At 38.3% G+C, this 21,938-nt stretch overlaps 1 protein-coding gene across 1 annotated transcript in view; it reads left to right on the top strand.

Annotated features, from left to right (window-relative positions):
• The window catches only part of LOC135084038 (forkhead box protein P4), a 65,345-nt gene extending 47,198 nt beyond the window's left edge, over positions 1–18,147 (top strand). The window contains exons 4-20 of the mRNA XM_063978780.1: positions 17–105; positions 1,049–1,157; positions 1,781–1,996; positions 2,488–2,599; positions 3,370–3,486; positions 4,072–4,198; positions 5,067–5,380; positions 6,151–6,227; positions 6,700–6,955; positions 7,438–7,515; positions 7,783–7,859; positions 8,161–8,262; positions 8,846–8,997; positions 14,212–14,287; positions 14,385–14,476; positions 14,748–14,896; positions 15,075–18,147. Of these exons, the coding sequence (XP_063834850.1) occupies positions 17–105; positions 1,049–1,157; positions 1,781–1,996; positions 2,488–2,599; positions 3,370–3,486; positions 4,072–4,198; positions 5,067–5,380; positions 6,151–6,227; positions 6,700–6,955; positions 7,438–7,515; positions 7,783–7,859; positions 8,161–8,262; positions 8,846–8,997; positions 14,212–14,287; positions 14,385–14,476; positions 14,748–14,896; positions 15,075–15,238 (2,307 nt within the window). The 3' untranslated portion in view covers positions 15,239–18,147. The remainder of the gene's footprint in view (positions 1–16; positions 106–1,048; positions 1,158–1,780; positions 1,997–2,487; positions 2,600–3,369; positions 3,487–4,071; positions 4,199–5,066; positions 5,381–6,150; positions 6,228–6,699; positions 6,956–7,437; positions 7,516–7,782; positions 7,860–8,160; positions 8,263–8,845; positions 8,998–14,211; positions 14,288–14,384; positions 14,477–14,747; positions 14,897–15,074) is intronic.
• Positions 18,148–21,938: the final 3,791 nt, after the last annotated feature.

The raw sequence follows: 21,938 nt of genomic DNA, 5'->3' as shown, positions 1-21,938 counted from the left end.
GATGTTATTGTTTCAGGGTCCGGAGCCGGCATTGAACTCAAACTCTGGTGGCGCCGCAAAGCCACCGCTACTCAACTCATTCGAGCTGGACCGGTGTCTTGACCGGTAAGTTAATATAGTGCTCCTGCTCGATGAACCGAGGGCTTCAAGAAGTAGAGCAGAGGCTGGATAAATAAAGCGAGAAATGAAGCTTTATTAGCGTTCCTTCAGACGTCCACGACGGAACGGCTAGTGGCAGGATGAAAATGGAAGATCGTTCTGCGTTCCTTAGGGGCTTAAGCCAACAATGGTCTGCCATTGACTGATGGTGATTTATGAGGACACAAAGACAGCACATCATCAATGACTGGAGTTCTATTAAGGTGCTACAGTGTGGTATTCTCGACTCTTATCATGGAATGATGAATCAACAGTGTTCTATTTAAAACTATTGCAGTCCTCGAGAAAAAGGCTCGCGACTTTTGTAAGGCAGCTATCATGAACTTGTTGCCAACGATGCAAGATGATTCACGGGTGATAGTGGTTGATCCTACGCACAGGCAGATTCCAGATAAATCATGGTCATCACCGCTGCTGAACATAGGCCTCCCCAATAATTTCCACATCGCGTCGTCTTAAGCCCGGTCTGTGAGCACGTAGAATTTTGTCCAATGACCCCTAGCTACCAATCCTTATCGCTCGCGCGTAATTATATTGTTGTCGCGACTGTGCGACGGGCGCCCGCAGTGAGTGTGCGAGCGCGATAGCAACATAATTACGCGCGAGCGATAAGGATGGGTAGCTTGGGGTCATTGGACAAAATTCTACGTGCTCACAGACCAGACTATAGTTGGTAGCAGCCTGGCCTACCAGCGCCTTCTTGTTACAAAACGCAGCAAAACTTCCTGGAAAACGCAGCGTGGGACGTCGACCCACAAGGTGGACGGATGACCTCATAAAGCTTCCAGATTATTGATCAGATTTTAGAAACCATCTTCCCAAATTGCTGTTTCTGAGACCATGACTTAGCCCGGAATCGAACCTAGTCCAATCACTGAGCTTGTTCCAGAGAGGAGTCCGGCAGGTGGGGCGGCGAGGCGGCGCGGCGGCGCCGGCGCACCTCGCCCCCGCGCCGCGCCTCACCCCCTCGCGACCATGAGCCCCTCTCGCTCGCACGGGTGAGTTTCGCCATCTTGTGTCCCTTTCTGTATGATAACTTCGGTGAACTTTACAATATCGGGTGGAAAAGGGAGTTTCATGCCCGTTTTCACCATCAATCCCTAATTTTAAAGTGACCCCTATGGTGACACATAACAGGCATTTTGTTTCCATAGGGATCACTTTAAAATTAGGGATTGATGGTGAAAACGGGCATTAGTGTTCTAATTCTATGTTATTAACTTGAACGTATTTAAAAAGTGCACTAAACAATGCAGTTTACTTTAAAAACTAAATACTTAAATGAGTGTGAATAGGTATTTACGAAATTCCAACTTAGATCTGATAATCACTCACGTCATCATCTTATTATCATCATACCAAACGTAAACACGTCTAAAAAATAAAAGAACGAATTGAGTCGTCCATCACTATGCTTTGCGCTAATTCGTAAAAAAAAGCTTTTAAAGAGAAGAAAATCAATCAATACAGGGCACTTATTAACGTCCCAAATATAAGTAGGAGAGTAGGAGAAAGTAATTTAAATGCTTCTTTCTTGCTCCACGACCCCTAAATCACCCTGTATAATTTGCCCTACCACCAATGGTGTAACCATTGTACAAATCAAAACTGTTTCCACCAGGCATCAGCTCCTACTTCTCCCACCGGTGGTTCGGCCCACTCCAGCCCGGCCCCAGTCTCCCCCGCCGGCAGTGGGGGGGCAGCCGCCAGCGGGGCCCGCTCTCCCCTCCCGCTGGTCGCGCCAGACCTCCTCGCGATGCAGCTGTTGGATCAGCACACCCAGCTGCAGGCTCTGATGAAGCAGCGCTTGTTCCATCAGCATCACATGCAGAAGCAGGTGAGAAGACCATTGGCTGTTACGAAGATGATGTAGAAAAAAGTACTATCCTACCTATTTCCAGGGGTTTTGGAGGGCTACTTACTCGTATACCAATGACAACGTCTGAGCATCATCGCAGGACTTGCTTTTGTGCGCTCCTTATTTCTGCTACTTATTCAAGAAGAGAAGCCACGATAGCCGAACGGTGAAAGGGTCGGACTGGCCGACTCGTCATTCGAGGAACGCGGGTTCGAACCCCATACAAGCATTATTTAGCTTTGTACGAGGGGATAACGGGAATATTATAGTAATTTCTGCTAAAACAAACATTCTCTTAAGAAAAATGTAGTAGAAACTTCAAATTTTGAAAACATGGTCGGCTTTTTCACCATACAGTGTTCATTGACACAGTAGCTTAGCTTAGCAGTACTTACCTTAGCCATGTAGGTACTTATCCCAAAATTCCTAATTCCTAAGGTACCTTCTTTATAACTTTTTCATCATTCTAGCACATGTCATCGGAGGCAGCCAAGAGGCAGCTGGAGCAGTCTCGTCTCCAGGACCAAATAAACTTGAACTTGCTATCACAGTCCCACCTCCCGCCGCCTGACACTTCACCTGGTGAGTTTACTATTTTTATGGTATCTATCTACTTGAATTATATTCTTATGGTACTTGAAGATCAGAATTAGGAAAGGAATTTAATGTGAAAGATTGGGCGCCTTCCAAAAGGCTCGAGGAAGCACTGCAGCAGCAGTGGCACCACTGTGGCGCGCTTGTCGCGCTACTTACTATCAGTAATACAATTTTTAGAAGCGCAACGCACGCGCGCGTTGTCACGGTAATAGCGCTGCAATTTTTTGACGCATCCCATTTTGGGCTAGAGGGGCTCTTTAGGAACTTGCTAAAAATTCCGAAGCTTCCGTCATGTACCATGCTGGAGGAAACTGACTATCACTTCCATCTCCAGGCTTAAAAATTTTAGAAGCTGGTGCTAGATAGTTATTTAATTTTTAGCATTAAGAGTTGCATCTCAAACTTATTTGAAATCGTCTAATGCAGGAATGCCTAAGGCAGGAATTGAATTAAATAACTATGTAAAGAGCTGTTTCATCTTAAATGACAGTTAAATATTTGCAACAATATTTCTGTTAGATGTTTATGGGTATGTATACCCAACATTGATGAAACAAACGCTGGCCGTAACAGCGTATACACTTGAAAATTTCGACTGGTTCATCCAGTGTCGTAGCTCAGTTGGAAGAGCAGTCGCCCGGCAAGCGGAAGGTCGTGAGTTCAATTCCCGCCTCGATTTCGAAATCGATCGATTTTTTTAAGTAATTAATATTTTTTAAATGGTGCTAGATGCTGATTATCACTTCCATCTCCAGGCTCTCTGCAGCAGCAGTTGGGCGCGCAGCAGCAGCAGTTAGTGCAGCAGCTGCAGGCGGTGCAACGCCAGTACCTGATGCATGGCCCGCTTTCTGTGCCGCCTAATGCCCCACCAGGTTAGTACTTACATTGATTCTTACTGTACACACGCCCACACTGTTAACTATCCATTTCCGTTTTTGCTCTCGCTCTAATCAAATGGCGATTCTTTGCGATAGAACGAGATGACATGACTTTCAATGGGCAGTTAATACTGTTGGCGATAGTACATGTACCTAGGTAGGATTGTTCTTTTTATCGCTTGGGCGGCGCGACCTTCCGGATGGTCATACCCCACCTGGTGCGGGACGTAACTTTTAGTCACCTGGTGGACGGAGGGTTAATAGGTTGAATCGCACTTATTCTGTAGAATGACACTCTGAAAGGCTGAAGAAAACTGTGTTTACAGATACAATTCTAGTATCATTTTGTAGAAAATTTAATCTACTTCAAAAGCGTCTGGAACTAGAGTAAAGTAGTGGCAAAAACTATTCCTTTAAGGTCAAAGTCGTCAAAGTCACACATATCTCCAAAAAATCAAAAGTGACTAACTGATTTGCTTTACTATGTTGGAGAAATTCTTCATTTTGAATACTATTTCAATACATACCTACTTTAGTAATATGTGAGCACTGTTGTCTGTTTCATTATTAATTTCTTAGGTCTGAATCATTCCCTAGGTCTGATGCTATGGGGCGGGGAGGTTGAGGAGCACCCGCTCTTCGGGCGCGGGGTCTGCAAGTGGCCGGGGTGTGATGCCCTGGCTGAGGACTACCAGGCTTTCCTCAAGTAAGTCTTCCTTGCTCAATCCAGTTTCAAATTCTTCATCAGTTTTACATAAATTTTCCATCATTTTGGATTCACAGCGTCACTTAAGTGGCATGAATGCGTATAATTTAATTAGCCATTCCTCCTAGGAGATGTTGTCAATTTATAAAAAAATCACCATTGAAATTGACACACATGTTCATTTACTGTTGTTAATTTTTTTGATTTATTTAAAAACCTTTATTGCATGCAAAACCTTATTGTATGGCATTCTCTACCAGTTGCAATCAATCATTTAGATATGATCAAGTGCCTTTTTTCAACCGACTTCAAAAAATTAGGAGGTTCTCAATTCGACCCGTATGTTTTTTTTCTATGTTTGTTACGCGATAACTCCGCCAATTATGAACCGATTTGAACAAATCTTTTTTCGGCGTATAGATAATACCTCAAGGGTGGTCCCATTTAAATTTAATAATAGAAAAAACAACCCCCAAGGGTGGAAAATTGGGGATGAACTTTTTATACGCAATATCTCCGCCGATTATAAATCAATTTGAACGATTATTTTTTTATTGAATAGGTATTATCATAAGGGTGGTTTCATGCGAATTTGAAGAAAATATTTCACCCCCAAGGGTGGAAAATTGGGGATGAACTTTTTTATACGCAATATTTTTAATTTTTAGATTTTTTTTGTGTTCACGCATTTGAAGTCGGTTTTATTTTATTAAAAAGTTAATTATTATTTTATTTATTTATTTAGGAAAACTAGGGTTTTACAGTGTGTATCAACTGGTGCGATTGTGGTCAAATCCCTGTCTAGATCTGCATTAAAAAGAGTTGACCTTTAGGCCAAACAATGAATTTGTTGTATAATCTTCTCTAGGCACCTGGAAGCGGCGCACACGCTGGACGACAGATCAGCGGCGCAGGCACGGGTTCAGATGCAGGTGGTAGCTCAGTTGGAGCTGCAGCTGCGCCGCGAGCGCGACCGCCTCGCCGCCATGATGCGTCATTTGCACGCTGCACGCGACGCGCACCACGCTACCAAGCACGCGCACGGTAAGGACTATTTCCACTTCTTATTCCCATCGTTGCAACTCCTGTGTAGCCGGGATCTACAGCTTGATCGCCTCGCCGCCATGATGCGTCATTTGCACGCTGCACGCGACGCGCACCACGCTACCAAGCACGCGCATGGTAAGGACCATTCCCACTGCTGAAACTCCTGTGTAGCCAGATCTACAACTGCCCGCCAAAAAAATTCAACTAATGAAGGTAAGTTTGTCCCGGGAAAAGTGTATTTTAATCCACAATGAGGAAGCTCTTGACCTGCATCTCACCTGACGGAAAGTGATGATCAAGCCGAAGGTGGAAATAAGCTTCACCTGGAATCCTCAACCTCAGAGGAACTGGCTAACTTACCTCCAACTGTCGGAACACAACAATTTTGTTAGCGTTGTAGTTATGGCGACAGACTCTCAAAGTATCTCAAAACAGAGCATATCCTGGGCTAGCCAACTGTAGATGCAGGTGGTGGCTCAGTTGGAGCTGCAACTGCGATGCGAGCGCGACCGCCTCGCCGCCATGATGCGTCATTTGCACGTCGCACGTGACGCGCACCACGCTACCAAGCACGCGCACGGTAAGAACTATTCCCACCTCTTCTTCCCACCGCTGCAACTCCTGTGTAGCCGGGATCTACAGATTGAAAGCCTTGCCACCATGATGCGTCATTTGCACGCTGTACGTGACGCGCACCATGCCACCAAGCACGCTCACGGTAAGCACTATTCCCATTTCTTGTTCCCACCGCTGCAACTCCTGTGTAGCCGGGAACTACAGCTTGATCGCCTCGCCGCCATGATGCGTCATTTGCACGCTGCGCGCGACGCGCATCACGCCACCAAGCACGCGCACGGTAAGGACTATTCCCACTTCTTGTCCCCACCGCTGCAACTCCTGTGTAGCCGGGATCTACAGCCTCGCCGCCATGATGCGTCATTTGCACGCTGCACTGTGCACCACGCTACCAAGCACGCGCATGGTACGGACCATTCCCACCTCTTGTTCCCACCGCTGCAACTCTTGTGTAGCCGGGATCTACAGCTTGACCGCCTCGCCGCCATGATGCGTCATTTGCACGCTGCACGTGACGCGCACCACGCTACCAAGCACGCGCATGGTAAGGACCATTCCCACTGCTGAAACTCCTGTGTAGCCAGATCTACAACTGCCCGCCAAAAAAAATTCAACTAATGAAGGTAAGTTTGTCCCGGGAAAAGTGTATTTTAATCCACAATGAGGAAGCTCTTGCATCTCACCTGCATCTCACCTGACGGAAAGTGATGATCAAGCCGCAGGTGAAAATAAGCTTCACCTGGAATCCTCAACCTCAGAGGAACTGGCTAACTTACCTCCAACTGTCGGAACACAACAATTTTGTTAGCGTTGTAGTTATGGCGACAGACTCTCAAAGTATCTCAAAACAGAGCATATCCTGGGCTAGCCAACTGTAGATGCAGGTGGTGGCTCAGTTGGAGCTGCAGCTTAGCCGCGAGCGCGACCGCCTCGCCGCCATGATGCGTCATTTGCACGCCGCACGTGACGCTCACCACGCTACCAAGCATGCGCATGGTAAGCACTATTCTCACTTCTTGTTCCCACCGCTGCAACTCCTGTGTAGCCAGGATCTACAGCTTGATCGCCTCGCCGCCATGATGCGTCATTTGCACGCTGCACGTGACGCGCACCACGCCACCAAGCACGCGCATGGTAAGAGCCATTCTGACTGGGCCTGAGCCGAGGTCCGAGCCTACCGTGGCGCCCTCAGGCCGCGTCTGTAGTCCCCTCGATTGGGCCCACTAGAGTCAGCCCGCCGTAGGCTGGACTTTGGTCCAACACGCCACTGATCGGGCGGCTTATGCGCTCGATACGACCCGATCGCGAACGACGGTCTGCGACGTAGCCCACACTCGGCCTTGTCGGCACACGCACCGACGATCGCCAAACGGCTAGAGTACCTTCTGTACTCGCCACTCTGCCCGGTGAAGCTGGAAAAGCTCTTCAAGCTACCAGCAAAAAAACAAATGGTGACAGACAAAGGCACACCTTAGGCTAGTCACAAACATGTTTGGTTTACCTTGATTATTTTAACAGAATTTATGGAAGCATGGCACATCTTAAATCACGAAAATCAACCAGTAAAGATTAACCACCATAAATTAGAGGCAATAATGAGCATTTTATTTTTCTAGGAGCCGCTAGTGAGGGTGCATCTCCGGGGCCCGTCAGGCGTCGTGTATCAGACAAATCTGGTGTTGCCATTGCTGGAGGTAAATATCTTTTCATTTAATTTTATTATATTATTTCATTTAGTTGAGTTATCTTTTACTTGAGAAACCAACGTAGCAAGTAGATAGAGGTATGAGGATCTTACAATAACGATTTCTCCTGTATGTCACAAGGTCTGCCATACATGCTCGAAAGAGCTGGATTAGATGTTCAGCAAGGTAATTAATAATGATAATATACTTACAACCTTTAATAAAAAACCGTTAATAGTTAACCAGTATTTGATTAAATTATTAATTACTTTACAGAAATCCAACGCAATCGCGAGTTCTACAAGAGCGCAGACGTTCGGCCACCGTTCACTTACGCGTCTTTGATTCGACAGGTTAGTGACATTTTGGTTTTGAGTAAAGCTTTTTACATTGTTCATTTTGCGGCGACTTTATAAATTACTGATATTTATTATTCAGTCTTATTTTAATCATGTTGCTTAAATCTGTTAATGTTATAAAGATTGGGGATTGGACGAAAATCATTTCATGTTCATTGAAGATTTCCTATCAATTTGGATATGGGTTGTTCAGGGTACATTATTTTGACCAGAATTATTTCCTATGAAAAAACATAGTCTTTATTAGATGAGATACGCTGATTGATTTATTAATTTCATATCTTTTATATTTCAGGCTATTATTGAATCTCCAGACAAGCAGCTGACGCTGAATGAGATCTACAACTGGTTCCAGACTACGTTCTGCTACTTCAGACGCAATGCTGCGACCTGGAAGGTATGTTTTAGATTTTAGTTGCTCAATTTAACATGCATAGTCATTTGTAAATTGAATTTAAAATCATACGAGATTCGTAAGCAATAAAGTAAAATTGTTTCATGCAAAATACTATTCAAAGATTAAAGATTATATAAAAAGCATTGTGAATCAGTAAAGTAAGATAGGTTTCATTTAACTTAGTTAAAATATTTTAATGGACAATTTATTTTTCGAACCATGATGCTATAAGGTAACTGTATAATTTAGAAAACATTAATCTTAAGTGTTTAAGTATAATTTTTATCACATTTTCAATGTTTTTCAGTAAACAAGCAAATATGTTGACGCATATTGAAAAGCATTGAAATAACTGTTTTAATGTAAATGGTTGTAACCTAACGATTAATCATCTTATTTCAAAACTGTATCTACTGTGTAGACAATGCTACTGTTTATTTAGATGACAATTCACTTTGAAAACAAAAATCAATTTTACCACAAAAAACAAAAAAGTGTTTTTGTAACACATCACTAAAACACTTCAAAGTGATTTGTCACACCACTACCACGACCATATAAAGACTAGCCAGTACGAAAACAGAACGCGGTGCGTCACAACCTGTCGCTCCACAAATGCTTCATGAGGGTGGAGAACGTGAAGGGAGCCGTGTGGACCGTGGACGAGGTGGAGTTCTACAAACGGCGCCCGCAGCGCGCCGCGCACGCGCCGCCGCCGCCGATGCACGCGCCCGGGTACGGCCCTAGCCCGCCGTGCCATACAGACTTTTATAAAGACACTTCTCAACACTTCACACAAATATACTTATCACACTTCGACCCCAAAACACTTTCCAATTATTGTCACACTGATCCAAAAACACTTTCCAATTCTTGTCACCTTTCTACACCAATACATCTCTAAAACTCTACCCAACATTTCTTACACTTGAACACTAAAACACCTTCCGAAACTTAACGCACTTTGACACTTAAAACATTTATCACACTTCCACACGAAAACACTTATCAAACTTCGACTCCCAAACACTTCCCAACATTTATCGTATTTCGACACTAAAACACTTTTATCACATGAACTAAAACACTTCCCAACACTTTGAGACACTTGAACACCAAAACACCTTTCGAAACTCAACACACTTTGATACTAAAACACTTCGCAACAATTATCACACTTAGACACTGAATGAATTTCCAACATTTATCACACTTGGACACAAAAACACTTTTAAACACTTGTCACACTTTGACACTAAAACAGATTCTGATATTTATCACACTTAGACACTAAAACACCATACGATACTTATCATACTTCAACACTAAAACACTTCCCAACACTTGTCACACTGGTACATAAAACACTTGTCACACTTCGACACAAAAACAAAACACTACAAATTTTGTATCACTTGGACACTAAACTACTTTCCGACCGACACTAACACCACCTGGGACACTAAAATACCTCCCAACATTTGTCACACTTGGACACAAAATACTTATTACCAAGAAAAACACTTTTACACACTTATTACACTTGGACACGAAAACAGTATAATTTTAACCTTTTTAAGACAAATTAATTACACTCCAAACAAGACAAGTAAATATTCGGAAACAAAACATTAATTTGGCTTACTCCTTCAAACATTTTGTAAAGTACCTACACACAAGTCATACAACATAATGAATTACATTTATTTAAGTCAACTCTAACACTAAAAAACTAACTGCATGACATCTAACAAAATACCATTTACAGAACTACAATGTTTACAAAATTATTTTTTATCTTTAAATACAATACTTAACATCGACACACAATACTACTGAAAAAATTACACCTATTTTACCACAGGTAAAATACACTACTTTGTCACACACAAAATACATGACAAAACAAGAAAATACATAAATCATTATACTATACAACCACACATAAAAAAACACCTTTAATATAGGTATATACGACTATGATTTACGTCAAATTATTAATAACACAAGTAAACACGATTTTTGAGTCTGAGTTCTGTAGTGCTGATTTTGATTAATTTTGTCTAACTAAACTAGGAAAAAATACTTTTATCTAATAAAGTTTGCTTTTGTAGCAACTAGAACGAAATTTCAAATTTTAAGAAAATCGAATAATTCTAATTCAATCAAATGCGAAAACAAGAGATATAACTTTAATTTATGTGTTAATCACTTTTATTTACAAAGAACAATAAAGATAAACGTCAAAATACTTAAAATGAAACAGAAAGAAGCTTTAAAAATGAAGATTTTTTTTGTTTTTCTTCTGTTTATGTAGGAACTTTCACGTATTAGACTCCAAATGTCACCCATCATGTTTTCATTATATTGTCCTTGATAATGTTGTTCAAAATTCATCACATCTTGATGAAACCGTTCTCCTTGCTCTTCTGAATATGCCCCTAAGGCCCAGAACAGACGGTGAAACGCAACTGCAACGAAACTGAAACTGCTAGTTACTTTGGAGTTCCATCTAAGTTTCTGCCATAGCGTCCGTAGAGAGACCACACATGACGCGACCAGTTTGAAACTTTCAGTTTCAGTTTCATTCATCAGAAAGTTGCAGTTTCATTGCAGTTGCGTTTTACCGTCTGTTCTGGGCCTAAGTTATCTTTAAACTCTTCTAAGTGAGCATCTAGCATATGTACTTTAAGGAACATTCTGCAACCCATGAGTTTGAAACTATTAAGCATATTAGAAATTAGATCTTTATAGTTTGCAGCTTTTTTATAGCCAAGAAATCCATGGATTACTGCTTTAAGACTGAGCCACGATTGTTTTTCGTGGGCGTTCAGTTACTCTGGGAATTTTTCACTGGCCATTATTTTTTTAATTTATGGACTGACGAAAATACCAGCTTTAACTTTTTCATTGTAAAATGCACAAAAGCAAACTTTATTTGCAATGCATAGAGCCTCTGGGTACTTTTAGATGTAGACAATCAGAAAATATCAATTAAATAACAAACTCAAAAAAAAAGTTTTTTTTTGTTGACTTGTGTAATCACTCATACAAGCTTATTACATACAATAAACATAATACTTAACATTAATAATAATTATTCTTCAAATATTTTTTGTTTGAAAAATACTTGACATGGACTTGGACATGTTTATAACTCTAGACAAAAGTTAAACTAAAAGTTTTATAGCCACTACATTACCACTCAAAAAATATTTTGCGATTTGAATAAAAAAAATTAATGTGTTAGTTACTATGTTGTCCAACAACAAGACGATTAGGAGGTATTCTTAAAATCAATTTAACAATCATACTATTGGACAATCCTATCATTTCATCAGACTAATAAGCTAACTAAGCCAGAACTGTATCTTTACAAAATCTGACACTTTGACTGTAATATTAGTATACTATAGTCCTCAAATCTAATATACAGTTTAAGACCACCATTAATTTACCACCACGTAATCCACAAAAAAGTCACAAATCATACAATAACAGCATACAAATTACATAACCCACAAAAACACTGAAACATTAAAATAATCATTTAATGACAGTTGTATAAAATATTTTTGCAAAATCTTATTCAATTAGATTTAAAATAAAACTGAATTTGTATTAAATGAAGAACAAACACAATACAAGAATTTTTATGAAATAAAATAAAACACTAACCAATTTTACATTCAACATATTCACATCGCTACACTTCACAGATTTTAAATTCAATATTTTAATCTTCTCTTAAATATTTTCTATCTAACCTAGCCATGTATCTAACTCTTATTGTGTAAATAAACGTTTTATCTCATTTCAGATTTGACTTTGTAATTATTTGTGTAGTGAATTTTGAATAATTGGATTTGTAAGTGGTGTCATAACAGATATTAGTATTATTGATATCTGTTACGGCGCCACGCCATGTGAGGTCTTGTATTTTGTATTTAGGTCTCGTTATATGTGTGTGTACGTGAATTTCAGCGCCACGGTGAATAACGTTTTTCTCGCTTGCCTATTAACCTCGCTCCTGTCATCTGTCCGTTCCTTCGGGGTCTCTCTTCTTGGGCCATCGAATCCTGCATGTCATATCACAAGATGTACTTCCACGACGATCTGATTGTGCTTTCATCGCTGCAAAACTAAAACGCGATGAAAGCACAAAAAAATAATTTTAAGTGAGTGAATCGCGTCGATTTCGTAGATTCGTTTTAAATGCCGATGAATTATAGAATGCGATCCGGACGAACCTGTCTCTGCACAAATGTTTCGTGCGCTACGAGGACGACTTCGGCTCTTTCTGGATGGTGGACGACGCGGAGTTCGTGAAGCGCCGGCACCTGAGCCGCGGGCGTCCGCGCAAGTACGAGCCCGCGTCCAACGCCCCGCCTCCACAGTAAGGGCGCCGCCGCATCCGAGTTGCGACCGTCCAACGAATCTATCTGACCCTCTCAACGTTTGTGTTTCTACACTGCCTCGAATTCGAATCCTGAATGATGAATTTTCAAAGCACTATCACAGAAACACTTTTCACTTTCAGTTGAAAAGTTTTCTTTTCAGCAGCTTTGTTCTTGAAACATTCGTATTTCATTATACCAGATTCTACTTTCATTAAAGATTTATATAAGAAAACATAATGCAAATTGCACCAGATGCAAGATTTCAGAAGAATGAGCAGTTTTGAATCATGAATATTTGACCATGACAATTTACATGATGTATTTTCGTCCTCATTTGTATGTTTGGAATTGTTTTATGGAACCGCGAGTCCTTTTTAATGTATCCAATGAGAATCGTTGGGCGATCGCGTCCAAATATAGCACATTTGTATGTGAAATATCTGACCTGATCGGAAATTATCACAAACACTAATCCGTAGACTAAGTGATAACTTTCGATTTCCGAATAGATTGATGTTTCTGACCATTACAATGTAAAGTGTCTCACTGTGTAAGCTTTAGATTAATTTCAACATGTCATGTTAGAATGTAACTAGAATCACGTGATTGTTCCAATATAATATAGTAATATGAATAGATGTGTACTTTAAAATATTTTAGAGCAATAAGAAGGTATAGATATCTAGCCTCAAACGATTCGATGTCCTCTAAAAACAAGTACACATTTATATCATAGACTCTTAGAGTGCAAAGCTATAACCAATTGTTTTGCTATAGTTTTTAACATCACAATTATAATACAACTTGTTTAATAAATTAGCTTAATCATACATTTGTTGCTAATGTAATTTCCGATATATTTTAATTTGTACTTGATACTCGTAAGCTGTACCAATAACTGCGACCATGTTTATTTATTGGATATATATTATTGCATGTATAATATGATTGTAAAGAAGGATCGTCGTTGGATACCCAAGTAAGACAAGAGATCTTCTTAATTCTTTTCTTTTCTCCCATCTAACATCTGCATGTTATGTTATCCTATGTCTCTGGTACTTCAGGTAAGGTCTGCTTCTACGCTACGCATGTTGCATTTTCGTCGCATGGTAGATAGTTTTATTTTATTACCTTTAATATTTCATAAGCTTGCCTTTTATACTCTATTTTATTATTCTATTTATCTTTCTCTTTCACACACACACAACACGTCACTAAGACACAACCACTTTTACAGACTAATTGGACTTTTCATTCAAAATTGTACACTCTACAAAATACACATTTGCAAAATCTACAATTGTTGGTAGTATTCAATAACGGTTTTGCACCTTTATTGAAAGGTCTGAAATGGCCCGGGTATTTATTTTTTATTTTATTTTTTGATAATTATAGCAAATAACGTTGAGATCAGTAATTTGTTGCAAAAAAGAAAATCAAAGAAAACATTTGAATCAAAGTACATTTAGTTTGAGTTAAAGATCATAGCAAAGATTTATTTTATGTTTGTTTGTCTATATTGTTCTATAATGATTCATTATTACCACAGGTTCATGGGAGCCCAAAGCCCACCAATGATGACTAGCCCCCACGGCTACAGTGAAGCTCTCAAACGGAATCTTCAGGTACAAAATCTAAATTTTGAACCCATATCAATTTACATAGTTAATATACGTAGAATATAACATAAGTTATGAACTAAAAATAAAATGTTGTTTACAGGGTATGATGGAAGACTGCAACCTCTCATACATGTCAAACGATGATCACATTATGCAGACAGATGACTATCCGTCTTCTCACGATGATTACAAGTAAGCTAAAATATTTCAGTCCTCTAAAATGAAGCATGATTTTAATTTAACTCCTATTGCTTTAGGCCTATCATATGAGCATAACACAATTATACTTAGAAGTGTAGCTAGAGATGTTTCAACTCTAACCAAAGACTTTACTCTAAGCAAGTTTAATGCTTACAGCTACGGAAAGGAAAGGTCTAAGAAATAGTTTAACAAAGTCTAAGTTAGACACGCGTCACTTAATTCTGTGCAAAGCATTTGATGACAACTATTCTTACATTTCTAGCAGACCACCGATGATGAACGGCTATGGCAGCAGCAGTTCGTCCCACGACGTGAAAGCCGAAGACCTGAGCGCCAGCGAGGCACAGGACATCAAGCCCAACATATACGCTCTTAAAAACGAGATGCAGGCTTCGGATTATTCTAATAAAGGTAGGATTAAGATTAACAAACTCATGAAATCAATTTTAAACAACACTTTGTACACTTTATAATCATCAGTGCATTTTAGTCTCCACTACAGGAACACGATACTCTTTCAAGGCCAAGGGGGGCACTCTATAGGTATAATTTGTGTGTACCTAAAGAGAAATGTAAATCTTGGTTGCAGGAGACTACGCAAACTCCACCAAGGAGTCCTCAAGCAACAGGTCCGGAGAGACCAGCCCCTACGACGACTACCCTCGCTCCGAGGACCGGTACCGCCCCTCGATATCCCACATCAAGGACGAGGCTGAAAACTTGTCCCTCAACGAGCAAAGATCTGACAAATAAACCCTCAATCACGCGTCGACCTGCAAGTGTTATTGTGATCGACAGAAGTGAAGCAAGTGAATTTGTAACACTAAAGTGATTTAGTGATGTAAATGATTGTTCTGCTGACATAATGACGTTTATTTGCGTTAGCGTTTAGCGATATAACAGTATGTAATACAGTTTATATTTACGGGTGTAGATCTATTTCAAGTTATTAGCATTGTGTTATAGATTGTAATGTGTTCACTGTTGAAGTTTTTATAAAAGTGGACGATCTCGACGTGAGGAATTGTAAGTTAGGATTTACCAAATATTTTGTTTGCTTTTAAGTGAGCCCGGTTTTAACGGGATACTGAAGTATTATAGGTTTTATGTTCTTTTTCTATTATTTTTTTATTCTTAAGTTTGGTAGCTGTGGACTTTTCAAATACTTTTAGTGGTAGAGCATAAGTGTTAGAATTTTTAGATGAAAACGAATTAAGCCACACGATTGGCAGTCAACGATGATTAACCTTTAAAGGTCCATATCAATATTTAAAAATATTTAATCGTCAACTGTAAATTAAAAATAGAACAATAAGTAGTTGTATTTGGCTATAATATGAAGTTGTAAGTGAAGTCCTAGTGAAATATACGCGTAGCGTTCAGTTGTTTTCACTTGTCTGCTTCGATTTAAAAATATTTTTTAATAAATCTACTTATTTTTTAGGGTTTTTTAAATGGTCTAAGAATATTATGTTAAAATTAAATATTTGCGATAAGACCGATTGGATTCTTTTGGTTTTCATCATTTATTTTGCGATGGTTTGTGATTGTTATTTACAATGATCTGATGTTTTATTTTTTAATGCTTGTTATAAATTAAATTGTATTTTTTGATGAATGAAGAGAGCGTGCCATATTCCGTGGCTGCGTTTATTTTGTACTTCTTCTTTGAATTCCATGGAATTGCTTTTTATTTTGTTAGCGTAAGTTTTAGAATGTAAATATTTATCATGATAATCATGAATTGTAAATTCTTTAAACGGTAAAATTAGACGCGTGTACACGTTTACTTATTATAACTATTGCATATTAAATCGTTCATGTTGTAGAAAATTTAGAAAAAAAAATACTTAGTAGTAAAAATTTTCACTGTACCTACGTAAAGTTTTTCGAAATTTCTTTTTTACGAAAATAAACTCTTGCATTTCTAAACTACTGCATTTATGAAGTAATAATAAAGAATAATACATAAAAGTTTGGTTGAATATTCTGATATAAAGTACGAGTAATTAAAGTTAAATTAAGAGGGTGAACCTAATCATATCACAAGTATGTATGTATATCTGTAACACTAGTATATGATCGATAAAGTAAACGTATACCTGACTTGCAGTAACAATAAATATGTAAAGTATAAAATCACGATCATTCACGTCAACATTTTAATATAAATTGTGCTAACAAAATTACTTTGGAGATTCCATTTAAATCCTTTTTTTTTTCCAAAAACAAGTAACTAAACTTTTCTTTTATTATTAAACTACTCATTAGCATGTCAACAACTATAAAATTAAAATTTTCTTCGATGATACTAAAGCGAAGTTTAGACTAGCAGTAAAACTTGCAGAAGTTGACTTCCGCAAGCTGTCACCACTGTGGCAAGCCAATTTCTGCTAGATTTACACAGTGGTGCAAAAATTACTTGTCTAAGAGTAAGCGCACACCGTTGATTTTTCGTCGGCCGATAGTTTAGTCGGGCAGTTGATCAGTATGGGCATGTATGGGAGTGCGCACACTACGCCGATTCGATTTGGCCGATTCTTCCTACAAATTAAAATCGGGCACAACTATCGGCCAACTAAAAATCAACGGTGTGCGCCTACTCTAAACCTCGCTTAAGGTTTTAAAATCCATTTGACAATTATTTTTTGTGGAAGGTTGACTTGCTAGTGATAATAATATAGCAATTTTTTTTTAAAATGAATAACAACAATACTTTTTCTTGCATACATTTTTTACCAAAATATATTTTAAGTACAATAGAAATTCCGTATTGCATTTTATAAATTAAGCAATAAGTACCTATTTGGGTTTTTTCAGGGAATTGATTGTTATTATTGGTATGTTAATTTAGCTAAATAGTATGTGAGGGTTAGAAGTGATAGTGTTGTGTCTCGAATACAAAAAACCGGATATTTATCATTCATCACTAGTTTTTATTTTTGAGTTTGTGAATTTAAATATAGAATGTTTACAAAATTCAGTTAGGCCCAGAACAGACGCTGAAACGCAACTGCAACGAAACTGCTTTCTGATGATTCTTATGAATGAAACTGAAACTGAAAGTTTCAAACTGGTCGCGTCATGTGTGGTCTCTCAACGGACGCTATGGCAGAAACTTAGATGCAACTCAAAAGTAACTAGCAGTTGCAGTTTCGTTGCAGTTGCGTTTCACCGTCTGTTATGGGCCTTAATTAAACTCATAGCAGTCTCATCAACTCTGAAAGGGATCAAAATCGTATCGCCTTTCGCGAACTGTCATCGTCTTTTGCGCGCTGTCAATTGCGAGCCGAGGCGCTTACGTTACGGTGCGGATAAGATAAGTGTGCGTTGCAGTATGTAGTTTCATACAAAGTTAACTGACCGCCTAGAGTTGATTTACGATCCCTTTTCCAGGTTGTTAAATGTGCGACGTCCTTAACAATTAGTTTTTATATTGTTAAAAATAAGTGATAATTTTAAAAACATTTGCCATAAAAGAAGCGCCAAAAATATGCGGACGATTTTTAAAAACAAAATTAATTTGCTTAATTTTTTTTTAGCAAATAAGTTCAAATTCGAGATACAACGCTGTGGTGGGTTGATAGGTGACGCAATACATTTATTGATCATTGTAAATTATACTTAATTAGTGTTGTATTAAACCAAATCATTACAATTAATTTCTTGTTTTATTTACCCTTAAAGATATTGACCACTATTAAGCCTCTTGCAAAAGCGATGATATTAAATATGTAGTGAAGCTTAAAATATAATTAATGCATGTTTGTAAAAAAATACCAGATTAAAAAAAAAAACACAAATTGCTCCTACCGTCACTAGGCTGACTCTAGCCATTGTACAAACTAGATACCTAACGGATTAAGCTTTCCATGATATCAAAAAAGTAAAAAATATACAATTGATCACTCATTATTTGACAGGTGCATTCTTCAGTTTACAATCTCTTAGATGTAACGATATCTCTGCCTATTTGTCTTACTTACATGTTTTACAACAGAACATAGAGTTCTCTCTATAATTACGTACTAAGTATCGTTTTTCCCTTTCTATCATCATCATCATCATTTCAGCCATAGGACGTCCACTGCTGAACATAGGCCTCCCCCAATCTATCACAGACTCAATCATCTCCCAAGTTTTTTTTATCTTTTTAAACTTTCGATCAACATTTTTTCAAAATGACATGAATGACAGCACGAAAATAGCCCGCCACTCGGCGGATATCGTCGTATAAAATAATATTATCTATAGTCTTTTTGTTCGGCGCATGCGCCGCAAATGTTACCGCATGTTGAGTCACGTTATGACACATAGACGCGTTTTATTTCAATGCAACAGTCTAAAAAAGTTTGATGTACACTTGCAATCCAATGCCAACTTAGTTACAAATATGTAGAGTCAATAGCTCTTCATCAGACAACATTTTTGTTTCAAAGTAGTTCATTATAATTTACAATTACATGTACTACCTTTTGGCTGTTTTGTACGACATTATGGAATAGGACCTCTCCCACTCATTTCATGAATTCATGAAGGGTGAACTTCAGGTATCACCAGTCCGTCTGGCCAGCTTGGGGAGTTCTATTTTGCACCACAAATGTGTTCTGACGGATATCCATTTACATAAAATATGCAGTCAACTGCACTAATTTAGGTACTACAATCTATCCAATAATTGATCGAAGTGTCTTATGTTCCTTCCACAGGTCTCTATCAAACAAATCAGAGACTTCTAAGCTTTTTTAACACGTGGAAATCTCTTATTATTAATCAGTAGCGGCCGCCCGCGATTTCGTACGCGTGGATCCCGTTTTAACCCCTTAGGGGTGGAGTTTCGTAAAATCCTTTCTTAGCGGATGCCTACGTCATAACATCTACCTGCATGCCAAATTTCAGCCCGATCCGTGCAGTGGTTTGGGCTGTGCGTTGATAGATCTCTATGTCAGTCAGTCAGTCACCTTTGAGTTTTAGATTTCACCGGTCAAATTCGATCGGGCAGAGGCTAACTCTAGTACCAATGCTTAATCAATAGGTATATTATGTCAGCAGAACTCTACAATTTAATGTAAACACTTTATTTTCCTTTGAAGTCTAATTTTAACCGTTCAGTTAATACCAAAGTGCAGCGCATCCAAACAATTAAGTAAGTAAACAGTGCACGTAAAAAACGATAATTAAACAAACGTGTGTTTTTATTATTACATAGCGTAATATCATCGATACCGCCTGCGCTAGCTTGATTTATGGCGTAGAGCAAGTGCGCTAGGGATGGTCTGAGTGTCGATAGGAATGTTTTTTAAGTGAATTAATGCTGAATTTTTACTCCAGATATTTTTAACACGAATAGAAGGGATGTAAAACAAACAAATAATAATTCAACAGTACAGCTACCTAGAGCCATTCATTTATCATTTTAGATTGTAAAAGTTGTAGATTTAAGATAGATATCGTATCTAAATTATGTACAAAACAATGAGAAAGGCTTGATCATTTAATAAGGTACTTATTTATTGTCTATAAAAAAATACTTGTATTAAACATGGCTAAGTTGTTAAACGTAAAAAAGATTCAGAGTATTACAGTAGTAAAATTTTGGATAAGGTAAGAGACGTATGCGGACTTTTAAAGCAAAATACAAATCGACAAAAGTATCGACTAATCATCGACATTCAATCCCTAAAACTGTGACATGTGGCTCTTAATTATAACTCAACTTGTACGTAACTACAAAACCACTGAGCCGACAAAAAATCTAAAATAACTGTATTTTTAATCCCGATCTGGTTACTGAACTCGACAAAAAACGTTTTTTTTACCGCACATGTCTACGAATGGGTTAAGAATTTTGAGATTTTTTTCTCAAAAAGTGTCATTTCCATTCGAAATGGTGAGTTAGGGGTTAATTTAGTATTTTCAGACGGTTTTAAAATGTTTTTTGGGGTGAAAGAAGTAGATGAGTAATAGTAGGACATATGGCAAAGATTGGACCGTTGTCATGAGGTTTTGGTTGACACACGTGAGAAATGTTTTTTTATTGGGATTATTTTAGACGTTCTAGAAGCGACGTGTATGGCTATATTAGGTAATTAAAGGGTTAAATTGGGAGATGACATAGAATGTAAATCATCAACACGTGAGCTGAAATATGATGTAGGACATAACTGGGGTGTGAGTCAGGTAGAGATTAGGTAGTCATTATTGATAGAGACAAGCTAAACTTTTTATGGCAGTGACATTGACTAATGTTAATGTTAAGCTAAGCTATCAATTCATATTGCCATTCAGTTATTATCAAAACGAAGTAATATTTAACCATTAAGAAGATACTGTGTATGATGATAAGCTAAAATATAAATAGGTAAGATAACGGGCAAGTGAAAACATTAGGTTAGCGATAAAAACACCTATAGGAAGTACCTTAAGTAGTGGTTTGAAGTTAATGTAAAATAAAGTTGATTAACTAACTAGGCAGGTAGATTTCAGTTTAATTTTGTACAGCAACCAGCTACCAACCGTGCGATGTGGAAGTCATTGGGTGAGGCCTATGTTCAGCAATGGACGTCCTGTGGCTGAAATGATGATGATGATGATGTACGTACAGGATCGAAACATAGGGTGTTACACACGTGTGATGCAAAAATGTCTTCCACAGTGAAACTTTGTTCAGTGTTTCTAGGTATAACTGAACTAACTATAATTAACAATTTTATTTTCATTCGGTCTGTCTGATAGATAGAGTCAGCCAGATCAAACCTCTATAAATCAATATTCAAGCAATAGCTGAAAATCGGTGTTCTACTCTTTTTAAAGCAGTTTTTAAACTGAACTCTCTGCTTTTTTGAATCGTTGCGGCACACTTTTACACCTTAGCGCAGGATTTTCTTTATTTATTGTTTGTAAATATTAATGTCACTATTTTTTCTGCCACTCCTGTGTTTCTACACTTTTAAACTTGTTGCTTATTGTATGTGTTTTGCAAATAAACCTTTTATCTAGATCTCTCATCTATCTATTTATATGAACGACTTGTTGAGACAGGGTATATGACTGATCTCATCTAACTAACCTAGCTGACCAACGACCGCAAAAGATTAAAATGCATTTTAACCTTTTTCATAAAAAATAAAAGATTAATTAATTACTTTCAGATGCACAAATCAATTAGGATCTTTTATTTAGAAGACGGTTCATTTCAGTCCACTTGAGATAAGCTTCAAGGAAAGTTTATTTATATAGTTTTTTCCATTCCATGTGCGGTAACGTGTGGCACAATTACTGGCTGCCATTATTGTATTTATTTCTGTTTTACACATGTGCGCGTGCGCCTGTTTTGGAGGGCTAATCAAGCGGGCCGCAGAACTTTTTATTAGAGTTTTAGAAAATATTTTCATAACTCTATGAATTACTCTGTGATTTGGTCAAATTAGGAGAGAATTCTCTTTTAAAGTTA

The sequence above is a fragment of the Ostrinia nubilalis genome, chromosome 25 (assembly GCF_963855985.1).
Source record: "Ostrinia nubilalis chromosome 25, ilOstNubi1.1, whole genome shotgun sequence".
NCBI lineage: Eukaryota > Metazoa > Arthropoda > Insecta > Lepidoptera > Crambidae > Ostrinia > Ostrinia nubilalis.
This window is presented reverse-complemented; position numbering and strand designations above follow the sequence as displayed.